Source organism: Sphaerodactylus townsendi, linkage group LG03 (assembly GCF_021028975.2).
Source record: "Sphaerodactylus townsendi isolate TG3544 linkage group LG03, MPM_Stown_v2.3, whole genome shotgun sequence".
Taxonomy (NCBI): Eukaryota; Metazoa; Chordata; class Lepidosauria; order Squamata; family Sphaerodactylidae; genus Sphaerodactylus; species Sphaerodactylus townsendi.
The window spans coordinates 117,766,328-117,784,174 of NC_059427.1; the positions used below are offsets into that span (position 1 = coordinate 117,766,328).

The 17,847-nt window shown below is 41.6% G+C and overlaps 1 protein-coding gene across 6 annotated transcripts in view; it reads left to right on the forward strand.

Annotated features, from left to right (window-relative positions):
* TNRC6C (trinucleotide repeat containing adaptor 6C) overlaps positions 1–17,847 on the forward strand; it is a 160,455-nt gene that overhangs the window by 111,692 nt on the left and 30,916 nt on the right. For 5 of the 6 annotated variants that reach the window (XM_048490119.1, XM_048490113.1, XM_048490117.1 and 2 more), the window contains 5 exons: positions 11,741–11,950; positions 13,053–13,222; positions 13,924–14,004; positions 15,304–15,361; positions 15,632–15,777. In XM_048490119.1, coding sequence (XP_048346076.1) covers positions 11,741–11,950; positions 13,053–13,222; positions 13,924–14,004; positions 15,304–15,361; positions 15,632–15,777 — 665 coding nt within the window. The remainder of the gene's footprint in view (positions 1–11,740; positions 11,951–13,052; positions 13,223–13,923; positions 14,005–15,303; positions 15,362–15,631; positions 15,778–17,847) is intronic. The other variant, XM_048490116.1, reaches the window with a different exon arrangement.

Below are 17,847 nucleotides of genomic sequence, written 5' to 3' on the forward strand. Positions count from 1 at the left end.
TGGCTACTTAGTCTTCCCAAAAGGGTGGACATTAAGTCCAGGACTCAGGTTGCAGTGCAACTGACCATAAACCCAGGGTGATGAATGTTGACTCCACCCTTGGGAATGCCCCCCTCCACAGCAGCGTAAATTCCAGATGCCAGCACAGCTGCACCGCGGCTGGGACTTCCAGCTTTTGCACCACTGGGCCTGGGGGGCACCCCATTCTGACCTCTCTCTCTCCTGCTGTGCCCACTCAGCTTCTTGATGTAACATCTTAGCTTCCTGGTCTTTGTCCTGTTGTTCCCTCTTAGCTTCTAGTTGTGCCATTTTAGCTTCTCACTCAAACTTTCTGCTTGGATTTTAACTAATTAGATTTCTTTTTCAACCTCAATTTTTGCCATCTCATTTTCTTTTCCCATTCTTGCATTCTCAAACTTTATTTTCATGATCTCCAATCTCTGACTAGGATGTTCCTCAGCACTTATTCATTCTGGCTGAGTCTGCCCATCTTCTTATGCCTCTTGATTCTTATAAGGGGGTACCATTTCTGACAGGAATTCTACTTTATTCCCTCACAAAGCTATTAAATATTTTATTGTACTGGTGGGAGTGCTTAGTTGGGAGTTTGATTTCATATCCTGTCACTGCCAACCACTTCTGTCAGGTCCCTTCACCACCCTAAATATTTGTGGTAAACTCAGGCAGTCTCCTGACTATCCTGGGCAGTCTTTCATGCCTTTTCTGTGACTGAGCTGTTTTGATAGTAAAATACCAGGTGTTTGAAGCATATCTGCTCAGCCTTAGGAACTCTGGAAAGATGAAGAGAGCCTGTTTTTCTGTTATGGCAAATCCCCCTTTTCAAGGCACCAGAGAACTGAGGCAAGTTCAACAAACAGAAGTAAAATTTAGTGAACAAACTAGATGGGATCAAGAGATACTTCAGGCAGGCGATAACTATATACAAATTCAGTTTTGGCTCAGGCACCGTTCTTAACGAAGCTTAATCAGTTTCTTCAGTTGCTTAAGCATCATGAGAGGTTGTTTACTTTAAGATGGTTCACTTAGATGTTTCTGGCTAATGGATTTAAGATGACTTTGGGCTGTAACAGACTGGTACCCTTTCACACAGTGCACATATCGCCTTGACATCGTTAGCTATCCAGTTCACACAAATCTCCCTCCTGAGGTAACTTTAGTAGAACACTGGTATAACAGACTGGGAGTCCACCTGTGTCCTATTCTAGAGTCCTATTCTAACTGGTTTAGAGGTTCTTCTATACCCAGAATATATACTTCCTTCCCTTTTATTTACGTTCACCTGTGAAAAGTCTCACTACTAGTCTACCTTCATCTTTGACCACTAAGTAAAACCCTCAGTTCTTCATCGTGGTCACTTTTTACCACTAAATAAGACCTTCATCGTGACCCACATAGGACTGCGCATGGGCAGGCCTGCCGCGGTCAGAGATGGTCAAGCTTCTTAGAGTCATGAGTAGCTCCCAAACACTCCCTCTCCTGTCTCATCTCCAGGGCGGGAAAACCTCCCACCCAAGAGTCACAAGGTACAAAGGGGAGGGATGAGCATTCTCCTCAGTTCTCTCTTCACCACTGCTAACTGAGGACATGTTAAGCGTAATTCTGTGACTTTTTGGTCCACTATTGAAATGCTTTATTTTTAAAAAATGCTCCACTTGTGGGGCCAAGATGGCCCAGAATGACAACCACCAGGACTGTCTGTTTAGGGGACACACACATTCCTTCTTCATGGAAGGCTTGTGCTTCACTTAAACCTCCGGCCAGGACTGTGAGGACGTCCTGTCCAAAGGCCTCTATGAGAAGTCTTTGGCTCCAGACCCTACAGCTAAGGTGGTTTGTTCTTCTAAGATACTGGGAAGGTCAGTTGTGGATTGCATTTGTCAGAAAGAGCCCTGTTGGATCAACTTCCAAAGCATCGGTGCCGATTGTTTTCCATTTCATTGTCAAAGCCACTTCAATCCTTCGACCTCAGGAGAGTTTTACTTATTTAGACAGAAGTAGACTTTTTCAGAAAGAAAAGAATTTGTGTCCTTTTCAGGGTCCAAAAAGAGGTACAAGGTTTTTTTTGCAAAACCAACTCACATTGGGTGACAAAAGCCATATTAAAGGCTTATGCCCTGGCAGGGGTATACTGCCCAACCTGAATTTGAGCATATTCAACCAGGACCCAGTCAGCATCTGCTGCCTTTTTGGTGAGAGCCAACATTGCTGACATCTGCAAGGGTGTAATGTGGTCCTCGGCAATGACGTTTGTACAGCATTATGCCATGGACATTGATTCAGGATGTGATTCGGCAGTGGGGAAAGCTGTGCTGCAAATCCTGTTTAAATAAAGCACAATCAAGTTAATCTCTTTCTTGTTCATTGGCTGAGCTTCCTTTGCAGCCTCAGCCTGCCTCCTGCTGTTGTATTCAGCTTGCTTTTCCCCTTCTGTATAGAAGGCCACAATGAAGAACAACAACATTGCACTTACCTGTAACTTTTGTTTGTGGAGTGGTTTTCTATGCAGGCACACATCCTCCCCCCCCCCACCCCCCCACTATGGGCTGCTTCTGTCACTCTCCCTGCTGTCTGTGGGGCTTGGGGTCGTTCTGCAGCAGTGGATGGAGAACTGAGGGGAATACTTGCCCCTCCCCTGTTTACCTTGTGACTCTTGGGTCAGAGTTTTCCCACCCTGGAGCTGAGAAAGGAGGGGGAATGTTTGGGAGATCTACTCATAGCTCTTGACAGTCTTTGACCACAGCAGGCCTGCGCTTACGCAGACCCATGTGTCCCTGCACAGAAAACCCCTCAACGAAAAGCAGTTACAGATAAGAGCAGCATTGTTATCCTGTCTGCATATTTTCTGCTTTTTAGCACACACTGAAGTCACTATATTTCAAGTCAAACCCACTCCCTGACTGAAATCCCCTCAGAGTACACATTTAACACACGCTTGCTGTTAACTCTCAGGAATCCAAATTCAAAAAGCTGACAATTTTTTTCCCTTTCGGAGAGATACCTCCTCCCTCTCTGAGTCAGCTGGTTGTTCCACCAGTCAAGAGCTCAGGTCAGCTGACCCAGTCAGGCCACTTACCTGTTCCCAAGCAGTTTTTCCCCCACTCTGTTTTGATAGCACCTTGTTCCATTGATTGACTTGCACTTTTAAACCTGTATTTGTCCACACAGTCCATCTCAGGGGAAATTGTTCTTTTCCTGGGAAAAAATGAACATTGGAAAACATAAGCAATACTCACTTATCAAGCCTGGACTGTACTGCTTTAACAATATTTTAACCACTACGCAGCAGTGGCGGCGTGGTTAGGAGCAGGTGCACTCTAATCTGGAGAACCAGGTTTGATTCCCCGCTCTGCCACTTGAGCTGTGGAGGCTTATCTGGGAAACTAGATTAGCCTGTGCACTCCAACACATGCCAGCCGGGTGACCTTGGGTTAGTCACAGCTCTCTGGAGCTCTCTCAGCCCCACCACCTCACAAGGTGTTTGTTGTGGGGGAGGGGGGAAGGGAAAGGATATTGTAAGCCCCTTTGAGTCTCCTTACAGGAGAGAAAGGGGGAATATAAATCCAAACTCCTCTTCTTCTTCTTCTTTCTTCTTCTTATCCTAAGCTAAGTCCTAAAAAGTTCTAACTGCCTCACAGGTTGCCTATTGTGGGGAGAGGAAGAGATTATGATTATAAGCCACTTCAACAGTCTTTAAGGTAGAGAAAAGTGAGGTAGAAAAAACAACTCTTCTCTTTAAAAGCATTTTATTTATTTAAAACAAATATTTTAGTGCTTCCCCAAATCTTCAGTTTTTCAGTTGATCATTTTAAAAAAAGTCCTCAGAAACAAATTATTTTTTCCTGACCTTCACATCTAGAGCCAGAAACTTGTCTTTTATTCAGCAGCATTAACCCTGATGGTATGATGTAAATAATAAGTAATACATTGTTGCATGTTCATAAAAACAATACAAGCAAATCCTACTGAAATCATTGAGACTTGGATCTCTTATCTACCTCATTCACTCACTTCTTGCACTCAAGTCTGTGCATATGTACAGTTTGTATTACTGGCTGCCTGTAGAATGAGAGACACCATCTTTGAATAAGTTACGTGGAGTCCTATTTAGTTAAATCATTTCCACAAGGCTGAGAAGTAAGGCATTCCTGTATTTTATTTCCTGCTTCCTTGCCTTACTTATAATTTTTTTAAAATACTAAGATTGTCATTTGTATTCCCAAATTTAATTCCCATATAATTCCCAAAGCATAATGATATACTGGAGTCATAATTGTAGGTTTTTCCTTATTACCACAAAGCCTAGGAATATACACTTTAATAAAAGACCAAAAAAAATTGCTAAGGGTTAGTTATCTGAAGAAACTTGTGCGACTTGTTTAAGGTCACCTAGTAGACTTCCATTGCAGTATGGGGATTTGAACGAGCATCTCCCAGATCCTTGTCCAACACTCGAACCACTACATTGCCATTATCCTATTATCAACTACTATCTTAAAAGCAAGGTGTATCTCAAAGCTGGTGAAATCAAATTAATAGGAGCAGCAAAGGAGCAGCAGTGGCGTAGTGGCTAAGAGCAGGTGCACTCTTATCTGGAGGAACCAGATTTGATTCCCAGCTCTGCCGCTTGAGTTGTGGAGGCTTATCTGGGGAACTCAGATTAGCCTATGCACTCCCACACATGCCAGCTGGGTGACCTTGGGCTAGTCACAGCTTTTCAGAGAGCTCTCAGCCCCACCCACCTCACAGGGTGTTTGTTGTGAGGGGGGAAGGGCAAGGAGATTGTAAACCCCTTTGAGTCTCCTACAGGAGAGAAAGGGGGGATATAAATCCAAACTCTTCTTCTTCTTCTAATATTATAGAATGACAGTTTGTACTGTTTACCTTACTGGGTGCAGCAGTGGCATAGTGGTTAAGAGCTGGTGTACTCTAATCTGGAGGAACCAGGTTTGATTCCTCGCTCAACCACCTGAGCTGTGGAGGCTAATCTGGGGATTTCAGATTAGCCTGTACTCTCCAACACATGCCAGCTGAGTGACCTTGGGCTAGTCACAGTTCTTCTGAGCTCTCTCAGCCCCACCTACTTCACAGGGTGTTTGTTGTGAGGGGGGAAGGGAAAGGAGTTTGTAAGCCCCTTTGAGTCTCCTATAGGAGAGAAAGGGGGATATAAATCCAACTCTTCTTCTATATGGAGTCATTTATTTTAAAAGATCTCACAAATAAATCAAGTGTAAATCATTACAGTAATTTGTCTGCCCCACCTTTACCATTTACCTATATATCTACACCTGTGATTGTTTGTCTAAGCAGTCACTTACAGGATTGGATTTTTTTACCTCTGTAAAATTATGCTTTTGCTTCATTAATTGAAATAGTACAAGCATTGCTTTTTATAAAGTTTCTTTTTTATAAAGAGTCAGTGTTGTATGGTGGTTAGTGTTAGACTAGGACCCAGTTTGGATTCACATTTTGCCCTGGAAACTTGCATGGAAAGCTTAGACCAGTTACACACTCTCAGCCTAACCCCTCTCACAGAGTTGTTGTGAAGATAAAATGGAACAGAGGAGAACTATCTGAGTTGTTTTGGGTCCCCAAAGAGGCAACGGTGGGGTATAAGTGAAGCAAACAAATTAGGAATTGTTTGGGGGAGTCAGTAGTCAGCAACACACAAGTTTCTAGTTAAAGACCTTATAGCAGTCATCATAATGATCACTTTTGCACTTAATTTGATGTCTTGAGAACTTAAGCAACTGTGGGTGTCTTAAGTCATTATTGTTTTCATGTAATTACAAATAATTTGCCAGGGCATGGGCTCCCTTGTTGTGCTAAATAATTTACATAATGTATTGTCGAAGGCTTTCACGGCCAAAATCACTTGGGTGCTGTGTGGTTTCCAGGCTGTATGGCTGTGTTCTAGCAGCATTCTCTCCTGACGTTTCACCTGCATCTGTGGCTAGCATCTCTGAAGATCCTCTGAAGATGCCAGCCACAGATGCAGGCGAAACGTCAGGAGAGAATGCTGCTAGAACACGGCCATACAGCCCGGAAACCACACAGCACCCAAATTTACATAATATTATGTGGCTCAAAATACAAGACATTGAACGAAATGACTTCTGCATTATAGATTGGCAACAATCATTATTAAATTTAAATGCATTCAGGGAACACTTTTTTTAACTTACCGGTAATACATAATACCTGTTGCAGTGGAAACTGCAATATTGGGGCTGAGGTGAAATGTATTATTGCAAAGACTGGAGATTTTTTCCAATGATCTATTGTGGCTTCCTGTCTAATGTTTCATTATTCTCCCTGACAGTGTTTGTATGTTTCAATATATGAGTGAAGAATGAAGGTAGAATGAGACCCTTCAATAATAGCAACATACAGCCAACAGTTTGATAATTTCCAATCAGTACGTGTACTTCAGATTTCCTTACCTCTGTCTCACCATCTTGTGTTCACTTTTCCTCACCCTCTGAGTTCTACCTCACCTTTTGCTCATTCCTTCAGTCTGGGGGAATCTAAAACCTCTATTTCTAGGCCTCTTTTTGCCTATCTTCTGGGTCTCTGCCTCATCTTTCTGAAACTATTCTGCCTGACCACTCCCTAGGATCAGAACAGCAGGGTCCAAGGCCACTAGACATTCTTCTGCTTTCTTCAGCTCTGTTCCATTAGGGCTTTCACTAAAAGCCATATGTGCTATTGCCATCACTAGTGCCATAAAATATCTTACTGTGGCATAATATACATTGCCCACATTTGGAATCTTAATTTTAATGTCCTATTTTCATTTTTTAAAAACTTCTTATGGGCTTGTTTGCCACTGCAGATCCTGTTAGGACTCTCTTCAGGCTGTCCATTCTGTCATAACACAGGCTTGTCCCCTTTTGATGACATCTCCAGCATTATGGAATGCCCTCCCCAAAGAAGAACCAAGGGCCCCTCCCGCCCGCCTTCCATAAGAAATATAAGACTGTTCTGTTGTATTTGGCAGTTGTTTTTATAAGGGAGGATTTCATTCCTTGCGCCTTTGCTTCCACTCTGCCCTGTTACCTGCACATCAAGGGTCTTTTATGGTGGGAAAGCCAGCAGAGCAATATTAAATTAATAAATCTGGAGAAGAACAGTTAGGATTTCTGCCCCACTTTTCTGAACCGCGAGGAGTCTCAAAGTGGCTTACAAACTCCTTCTCTTCCTTTTCCCACAACAGACAGTTTGTGAGTTGGGTGGGGCTGAGAGAGTTCAAAAAGAATTATGACTGACCCAAGATCACCCAGCAGGCTTCAGTTCACCAGTTAAAAGTTCATGTGGGGAATCAAACAAAGTTCTCAGATTGGAGTCCCCTGCTCTTAACCGCTGCACCACGCTGACTCTGGAGGGGATTCTATGATGATGACTTATTTTGGGGGCGGGGTGGGTGTGGGCAGCAATAGTGTGTTAAAAGATTCAGAACCACTACATTAACCATATTATAAACAACAATAAATCTGTCTACACGGGGAAAGTCCAATTCAGATTTAGCTTCATTACTGCACTTTTATATGGTGGAATCATAGATAGGGTCCCAGTTAGTTGCTGACGTTTGCTTTACTTTATTTGTTACCATTTTAATGTGCAAAATGTCTTATCCTGTAACAGTGTTCCCTTCACGCTTCTCTCTAGCTGCCACCGAGGCTTTTCTGCACTGTGGTATTCACTTCCTGTGCTGCAAACATTTCTACAGGTGTAAGAGCTCCTTGAAAAATATTAATCAGGAACAAACAGAATCACTAATGGCAGAGGAAGTGAACACCACAGCAGAAGACAGCCTCTGCAGCAGCAAGCGAGAAGCACTAGGAAGGTGAACAATAATATCCAAGTCTTATTCCTTACTCATCCCAGTAATGCACCTGTGAAGTAGATCACTCCTCTGTGTTTGACAGATCAACCACAAAATGAAGTTTTCTTCCCAGTGAGTTTAGAGTTACTCAAGTGTTAGATCCAAGGTCTCCAGGATTCCTTCTGGTACCATAATTTCTGAGACATTTACAGTTAACAAACTTCAGTCCTGTAACTCACCACTATTTTTAAATCTTGCATGAGTAAGAATAGAAGAAGAGCCCTTCGGGGGTTGGGCGGTATATAAGACTAATAAATAAATAAATAAATAAATAAATAAATAAATAAATAAATAAATAAATAACAATATATTGCTTTCTTTCCCCCAAAGAAATTAAAATTTAGACCTTCAAACATGTTCCTCCAATGTGATTAGACTGGCTTTCCAGATACCTGAAAGCAGGTGATTTCTTTTTTTCTAATGCTACTGACTAATGGGCAGGTGATTAGTGGAGTGAGATATGCTGCCGGAGGCTTATCCATGCCAGGAGCTGCTACATCAGAGCAAAGCATCGGTAAACAGCAACGGACATGAAGTTGACCTTGCATTGCTGCCTCCCATGATAACACTTCCTTTTGGAACGGGCCCATGGGGATTAGACCAGGAAAGACAGGGTTGCTTGTTAAGATGCAGCCTTCTAGTCAGCTTACAAGCCACTTACAAAGGTAGAGTGGCTCAAAACAAATTATTTCACGGGCACTTTTTCTATCTGGGTGTAAGATCTTTAATATGGAACATTTCAAATCTTTTTAGCAGAATACTGGCGACAACCAGACTGCACAAATATCAGTTTTCTATAGAAGATAAGAAATAGGAAATATTTGAGAACATTATAAAGTAGCAAGCAAATTGGACTGCAGTAGTGGACTTACTGCTTTTGGAATGTCCACATACCTCTTGTGGAATAATGCTAGAAGAGACTTGTAGGCCATAGACTAAACCCAGATGCATCTTGTGCAAAAGATCGTAAAAGATTAGCTTACATTATCTAATGAAGGGAGCTTTGACTGTTGACCATTTAGACCATGAAAACCTTGTTGGTCTCTAATCTAGCTCTTCTGCTGCAGACCAACACAGCTACCCTCCTGAAAATAACTCACAGTGTCCAGATACTGGTGATCACGTTATTGCACATCTACTGTAAACTCTTGCCACAGCAGACAGTAGGCCCGACAAGTAGTTAATGCGCATTGTAAAAGGTTTTACCTGTTCATTATCAGATTAAGTAGAAAAAATGTACACATTCAGGTAGCTTTCAGATATGCTTGTTCCTTTTTCATTCCTCCTTCTTCTCCTAGCAGTGGGGATAAATGACATGTCACACCAAGCATTGATCTCCAGAAGTCCTGTAGGCCACATTAAAATTTTCATTAGAGGTTTTCATATTTCCAGTGTGTCTTTGCAGCCATAAGGATGTTTGTTTATTGTGTTAAATGGAAGCACAAATTGCTGAATTCTGTGCTGTATTCAACAGAATTCTGCATTTAAAAAGTTCAGTCAGATAAACATGTAAGATAGTGTCTGTCTCCATTAAGACTCTGGACTGAGGCCTGCCCATAGATATGTAAGTGGTTCCACTTCATCTGAACTCTTCCAGCTCAGGGAATTGTTTCATCAAAGCCACCAGCATGGCTGCTAATTGGCCATGCTCGTGGCTGATGGGACTGTAGCCCTGCAACATTCGAGGTTTCGCAGTTCCTACCCCTGCAATCTGCTAATAGTCCAGGGGTAGGAACCTGCGGCTCCAGATGTTCAGGAACTACAATTCCCATCAGCCTACCAGCATGGCCAATTGGCCATGCTGTTGAAAAGCTGATAATGTAGTCCCTAAGGAAAACAGGTTCTACACTAAACTGCAGTCTTACCACATGATTAGGCTTTTGACACAAGTAGGCCTCAAAAGAGTATCCTGCTGCTCTCCTGGACAGGAATGCAGCCTTCTTGGTCCCTTCTGACCACCAAGGCCTCAGGTTTTACTAACTCTGTGGCTTCTTCCCTTTGTCAGCCAGCCATCTTTCTTCCCTCCCTTTATCTCTTCTAGCCTTTTATGCTCCTTTCTCTAGCCACAACCACTCTCTGACTCTCTCAGTCTACACTCTCAAAGAAGTCTGTACTCCCAAGGCAACCTTTACTCCTGAGGAGGCTAATACCAGCAGTTTTTACCATTCTTTGTTTTCTAGGTGCCTCAGGGCCTAGTCCTGCCTTTCCCTCTTCTTGTTAGCTAACATACAACCTCTGTTGGAGCTGTTTCTAGGCTTCACCTCTTGACATGCCCACCTGAAATACCATGAGTTGTGAAAGATACACACAATATGTCACTGTGATTAATTGCAAGTTTCATACCAGAGTGCCCATAGGAAAAATATTTAAAAATACCCAACCAGCTGTCCAAAGAAGGTAAGAGGAAAGAAGGACTACAGAGGAAGAAGAGCTGATATGATACTGGACATGCCAAACCTGTCCATTGTCAAATCTTAGAATTACTACTCTTATTCTCCTCCCGGCAATCAAGGTTATTATGGGGAAAATACCCAAAATTCCAGTATTATAGTAACAGTTGGTTACACTGATCAAATTATACTGGATCAAATTCATGGACACTTAATTTAATTCTTAATAGCAATAATAGTAGAATGTTTGAGAAGCACTTTTGAATCCTCAGAGTGGTTTGCATATCTAATTTTGCAATCCTTACAACAAATCAGTACATACGTTAGTATTCTGTGTACCGCTGCAAGAGAACGGCTTGCCTGAGGCCACCTAGTGAGTTCATGGCAGAGATATGATTCAATGTTGTGCCTTGCTGATTCATAAGTCAGTCTCTCAGCTGCTACACCGTACCAGTATGTGGATGAATAATGCTCCAATTTCTATGTAATTTCAATTCACTTTTACAACAAATGCTGCCTGTTATCAATACTTATGTTAATATGCTTTGGTTCTTACTTTAAATGAAATGTTTGGGTGCGGGGCAGTGGGAATTCTTGAGATTTGATCATCAAAAAAAATCTTCAAACATGGTTACTTAGTATGAAGCAAGTACCACTCTGGCATAGCAATGTTTGCAGTGACTAAAATATTTAAGGAATGGAGGGAATTCACAATTTTTGGCATATGATTCCTGTTGTGCCACGGAATTCTTTCTAGAAGGGCATATCAAATCAGTCTGTCTTGTGTGACTAATTAAACCCTTTCTGTACCAATTGCTTCATGTTCACAAGTTGCTCCTAGTATTTTTTTTTTAATGCTACAAGTTAGGGACTTGGGGATCCTCTGGAATGATAGCCCACCTCCAAACTACATGAGTCAGTTCTCCTGGAGAAAAAAAATGCCTTGGCGTGTGGACTCTCTGCCTCACTGGGGTCCCTGTCCTCCCCAGGCTGCATCCCCAAATCTCCACGAGTTCTTTGACCTGGAGATGGCAACCCAATTAAGAACATAAGACATAAGAAAGAGCCTGCTGGATCAGACCAGAGTCCATCTAGTCTGCTACTTGCATGCTGCTACTTGCAGTGGCCCACCAGATGCCTCTGGGAGCTCACAAGCAGGATGTGAAAGCAATGGCCTGCTGCTGCTGCTGCTGCTGCTGCTGCTGCTGCTGCTGCTGCTGCTGCTGCTGCTGCTGCTGCTGCTGCTGCTGCTGCTGCTGCTGCTGCTCCTGAGCACTGGGTCTGCTAAGGCATTTGCAATCACAGGTCAAGCAGGATCAAGATTGGTAGAATTAACCCCCCCCCCTTGCGACCAGTGACCAGGAGGGACCTGACTACCCTCCTGTAAGTAGACGTGAACTTTGTAAAGGTTGGTTTTTAACCATGGCTTTTCTGTTTCTGATTTCAGCAGGCTGGGGAGAGATGCCTGCTGTCCATGCAAAGCCTGAAGCTTCATGGGGAGAGCCTTCCTCCCCTTCTGCTGCAGTTGATAATGGCACTTCAGCATGGGGGAAGCCCCCCAGCAGTGGTACAGGGTGGGGAGATAACTCTGCTGAGTCAGCAGGATCATATGGAAGAGCAAGTGCACCAACTGCTGCCCCAGCACTGTGCAAACCAGGTGAATCTATTCTCATTATCTTGACTGCATGAAGAGGGCACACCTGGTAGCTTTACTTCTGTTTTTTTTAATTGCTATTTTCATGTACTGTGTATAGTTTGGAAGACCAAAGGCATGTGTGTACTCTGCCTGAAATACCAGCTGTGCAGCTCAGGAAGTCTAGTAGGTTCTAGTAGCTGATGGGCCCCTATTAACTAGTTCTGTTGGTATATTAGCTGCAGTTTGATTACTGCAATATATTTATATGTGGAACTGCTGTCAGAAGTCTGTCAGAAAAATCTGGTGCTGAACACAGGTGGCAAGCTGTTAACAGAGACTGTAAGCATATTTCTCATTTTCATTGGCTCCTTCTTTGTTTGTGGATCCAATCCAAAATGCTGGTTGTGGCCTATAAAAACCTGAAAGCCCTAGGACCAGAATTGCTGACCAATTACATTCAAGCTAGGAATCAAAATGTTGAGAAAAAGTAGGAGAAAACTGCATTCAAGCACATGAACCTAGCTGTCAGTTGAGACCTTGATTGGAGATACTTTATCCTGGCCCCCAGGGAATTCTGTATCTTATCTGCAGGTTTCAGGCTGTGTCATCCGCCTTGAGTCCAAGAGAGAAAGGCATAGTAAAAATAATGTGAATAAATATTATTCTTGACTACTGTCTCTGAATTTTGACTTTGTGTCAGTTAGCTTTAATACTTATAGAGAATTTGGTTTTAAATATAACTAATGACCCTTCAGGCATAAGCTTCTTAGTAAAAGAAAGGTAAAGGTAGTCCCCTGTGCAAGTACCAGGTCATTACTGACTCATGGGGTGGTATCATGTAGGCAGACTATGTTTATGAGGTGATTTGTCATTACCTTCCTCATTCTTCTATACTTCCTAGCAAGCTGGGGGTATTCATTTTACTGACCTTGGAAGGATGGGAGTCATCCTTGAGCCATTATCTGCATTGACATCTGTCAGGATTGAACGCTGGTCATGAGCAGAGCTCGACCACACAGCTTACCAGTCTGAGCTGAAGGGCTTTTTGACCTTCAGAAAGCTTTTCAGATATATTCATCCTGAAATTTTGAATGGCAAACTGAAATCTTCCATTTCCCCCCAGCTTCTAAATCTTCTATGCAAGAAGGCTGGGGCAGTGGTGGAGATGAAGTAAATCTCAGTACAAGTCAGTGGGAAGATGAAGAAGGAGATATGTGGAATAATACTGCTTCTCAAGAGAGCAATTCCTCTTGTAGCTCCTGGGGGAATGCCCCAAAGAAAGGACTTCAAAAGGTAAGATGGTAAACATGATTAAGATAGGAAGTCAAGTGTTTTATTTGCTGATTTTTTTGGTCAAACTATTTTATGAAAGTCCTATATCCAATAGGAAGTACATCCAATAGGTTTTACCATTTGTGATTATTTGTTCCTTGTGTTAGCAGCCCAGATGTAAACAGAATTGATTCTGCTGCCAGCCATACCTCACTTCCTGGTGGAATTGAGAGAGGTGGTATTGGCCCTGAAGTTGACATTGGTAGTGGTATTGGCTTCTGGTTTTATAGTGATAGATGAAGTGTAAAAGAGAAGTTTCAGTCTAATTCTTTCCCTCTCATTAAAAGCAAAGGGACATGGGCTGTCCTTTTAAATTTACAGACAGGTTTCGTGGGATCTTTGCATTAAGTTTTATTTGCTTACTTGGTAATAATTGGGACAAAGCTATTGAGCTTGCAACATGGATCATTTCTTTGCTGCGTACATTATTCTTACCTGATTATTTGAGATTTTTATAAAGTGCATTTACCCTTGGTGGAGTGGAAATTTTATGTATATTCTAAATATTAAGACACATGAAAATTTATAATATGGGAGCACACACTAGAGTAACATACTATATTTTAAAGAGGGCCTTCCTGTGGATGCCATTGCTGTAAACATGAAATTCAGTAGATGTAATAGTTTTTTCCCCCATTTTTCCCCTCAATGAATCTACATAGGGCATGAAGACATCTAGTAAGCAAGATGAGGCCTGGATCATGAATCGTCTGACAAAACAGCTTACAGACATGGGCTTCCCAGTGAGTAAAATTCATACTCCTACATAACCTGTGGAATTCAGTTCTTCAGTTCAGTACTTCAGTTCATCAGTAATATGCAAAAAGCGTATCGTGATCATGGAAGCAAAAAAGCTAAGCCTACACAAATTTGCTTGTCATAGGGAGAGCCCCCTCCAAATTCAGAAGAAAGCAGAATAAAGATCACATTTTATAAGTAGAACTGGAGCCACTAACCTTCAGAGGTCAGTTTGCCCATGGCAAACAGTATGATTGTGTTGGAGAATATCGGAGAAGTCTGAAATATTAATGCTGCTACTAGTTCTCTTATATCATTTTTGTTTTGAATGATATTGCTCTATCTACATTGTATTTATCCATGCAACAAATCTGTGAGGTACGTCGCTGTTCCCAGTTTCTCGATGAATCAGGTAGAGAACTTACCTGGTGCCACATATTGACTCTTTGGTAGAGGTGGAACCTGCAGATAAACACAAGTTCACTCTTTCCAAATGTTGGTGAGCTTTATATCTGCCTTCTGTTCAGCGGCAGCTCTTTTCACTGACACTGCTATGGCACCCTTTAGCAGGATGTTGATATGAAAATATGAGCAGGTGATTAAATTTATTTCCATGTTGTGTAAAACTTTATCTGTTAATTTCTGTATGTCAGCTTTCTCTCAGAGGCTCTGGAGTCCATTCCTTCTTGAATGTGAACATTGACAAGAGTAGAAAAGAATAGAGTGAATCCCACTGTAAGAATAGAGTTAAGACTCGCCCGAACCTTGGGTCCTAGAAATCCTAGCTCAGGGGTCCCCAATGTGGAGCCCGTTGACACCTTTTTTGACACCTGCTAAGTATTTTTAGGAAGTGGGAGGGGTCAGGTGGAGTTTTTGCCCAGCAAGGCATCTTATTCACTACTGGAGATTTGATTGGTTCTGCAGATTTTTTTAAAAATGTTGCTTTGACAGCAGCTTCCATCAGCACAAGGATCTGAATTGTGTTACTGAAATTAACCTGTGGCAATGATTTTGTGGATGGTTATGCAACCATTTTATGGCAGCCATTTCGTTGTTGTGCCCACCATGCTGTGTCAGAGTTCTCAGTGGGGCTGCAGGCTCAGCAGGGTTAGGGATTCCTGTTCTAGCTGATTCAAAAGTATCTTTTCCCCCTTTTCATTCCTTTTTTTGCATTTCTGACAGATTTCTTTGCAAAAGTACCATGTTTGAGAACTAAAATTATTTAACCTTTTTTTTTGGGGGGGGGGGGACAGTTGTCACAAAGCTTATATTACATTAGTTATAAACAAACCTCATTTTTACAGAGAGAGCCAGCAGAAGAGGCCTTGAAGAGTAACAGTATGAATCTTGATCAGGCCATGAGTAAGTATTGTTGTAATTGAAATAGATATTTATGAGGGTTGATGTACTGTGAAATCAGTATCTTTTCTCACCAGCATTTTAGCAACAAATGGTAGTTGGTAGTGAATTACCATAAAATACTCCAAGTTAGTATTTTAAAAGCACAGTACAGTTTAAATTTCATCTTAGATATGTCATAGAAGCAGCAATGGGGGCAGAATGATAGAAGTATCAATAAGCTAGCCATTGTATCTGGACTCTGAGCATCTTTTATGCTATTACTATTTGCAGGTGCTCTGCTGGAAAAGAAGGTGGAAATGGACAAGCGTGGAATGGGAGTGGCTGACTACAATGGAATGGTCACCAAACCCCTTGGCTGCCGCCCACCACCAATCTCCAAAGAGTCTTCCATGGACCGCCCCACCTTCCTTGACAAGGTAGGTGCAGTGTTCTGTGAATAAAGCCACTAGTATATTTGCAAGGGGGAAGAAAGTCTAGTAGATTAACACAGAGCAGAAATGTAAATATTTCTGCCTCATTATTATGCTCCTTTTTCTTCTTTACTTTGTACTTGTGAAAAGGAGAATAATTGCTGCCATAGAGACTGAGATGAAGTGTAACGGAGTAGACATATGGCGTTAACCGTATGAACTGTATTAAAACAAAGCTACAAATATTTGCAGATCTATGCAGGCTTCACTCTGCAATTGTAATTTTTTCTTCCTTGGTATTAAAATGATGAAAGCTAGCAGGAACCTGAAATTCTCCCATTCCATCTCTTTGCCACAAAGTAGGCACAAGCAGATTCCAGCTTTTGTTTACACAGATATGAATCCTCCTATCAGCATGCGGATTAAATCTCATTATCCAAATTCTAGTGTGCTGTAATCAGAGAGCAAGAGTGAACAGATGCCTGTGAAATTACATAAACAGCAAAGTTAAAAGTCCAGATTATTTTTGTCTTCCCAGTATCAGAATATCCTTGGGGCAGAGACCTGTTTCTTTACTAATGTTACTGTGTAAAATGCTATAAAATAAATATACACATAATAATAAACAGTGGTCCATATCACGTAGGTGCTGCATTGGGAATATACGAAATATCATGAATGCATGATATTTTGACTTCCAATTGGTATTCTCAGAAACAAGCAATACATTTCAAACTTTGCTTATATTATTCATCCATCAGGTCTGTCTGAATGAGTTGCCTTAAGCCTTCTAGCACCCCCAATTCCATCTCTGGTCAGGACAATGTATATTTTTATTCCAGAGGGGAAAATATCCAGGATGAACCCTTCCTAATCACAGTAGACTTTAATTAAGGCACAACAATAAAATATTTTTCCTAGGTAGAATATTTATTATGTTTGTGACAAGGCCAGCTTTTCAGCACTTTACAATTGATTGTAAGGTACTGCATTTATTATTTCTGGATGCTCTTCTCCTGTTAGTACAGAGTTGAAGAAGTCAGTATAGGTAAACAGAAATAGGAGCTTTCAGCAATAATTATGATATGTTATCAAAGAGAGCGAATGTACATTTTAAATAAGACTTCGTTACGTTAAAGCTCTTGTGTGGTCCTTACTCTGGTGCATGATCCACAGTTTCTGAAATAAGGATGTCTACACGTTCTGATTATTTGGTCTTCAAAGTGTGTTAAGAAAAAACAGTTCTGATAATGGGAATTCTATCGAGAGTGACTGTCATAGTTTTCTTCCAGCCAAACTAATTTGAAAGCAGTTAGTTATTTAGAGCAGTGTTTGAAAATAGGTATGCTGCTTTGGTAATCCAGACCACAAAAGTCGTGTTCTTGCTCTATCAGATGACTCTTGCATGATGTTATCCAGTCTGAGGCAATTTTGTGAACCACATCTGTTTCCATTACTGGGAATTACCCAAAATTGTGTTTAAAAGACAAGTGTTATGCTGCCCCTGAATTCTCCTCATTATTTAAGGGATTGCCGCCATTCAGATTAGTTCTCCACAGCAGAATCCTTTCTGACAATGGAAAACATTATTCTCCAGGGCTACCTTTTTACAGTGATAGCTGTCTTTCTAAACCCTATATATATATATTTAACTGAGAATGTGAATGCCCTTTGTTCTTTGAGTTTTAAGCAATTGGCATGATCAGGATTGACATTGTGTGTGTGAGATTTTCTTTTCATCAACACTGTGTAACACTCTATACATGAATACAAGCAATGGTTTACACAGCAAACCAGTCTCAAGTAGAAGGAATATAGGACACTGAAAACCATTCCCACTTAAGAGGCAGAAATGGATTGCAAACAGCTTGTGACCTGGGGAGACGAAATCCTTGAACCTGTTACTGTCATGCAAGCTGCTGTTTGTGGAGCATGACGGATATTCTTACAGAATGTTAACCATGTTGAGCTGAAAGACCTTGGGGATAGGATTAGAAAATGTCCGTATCCACTCTCAGGACTTTGCAGAACTAAACCAACTATCACTTTGGGTGAGGATCACTGCAAGAAACCACA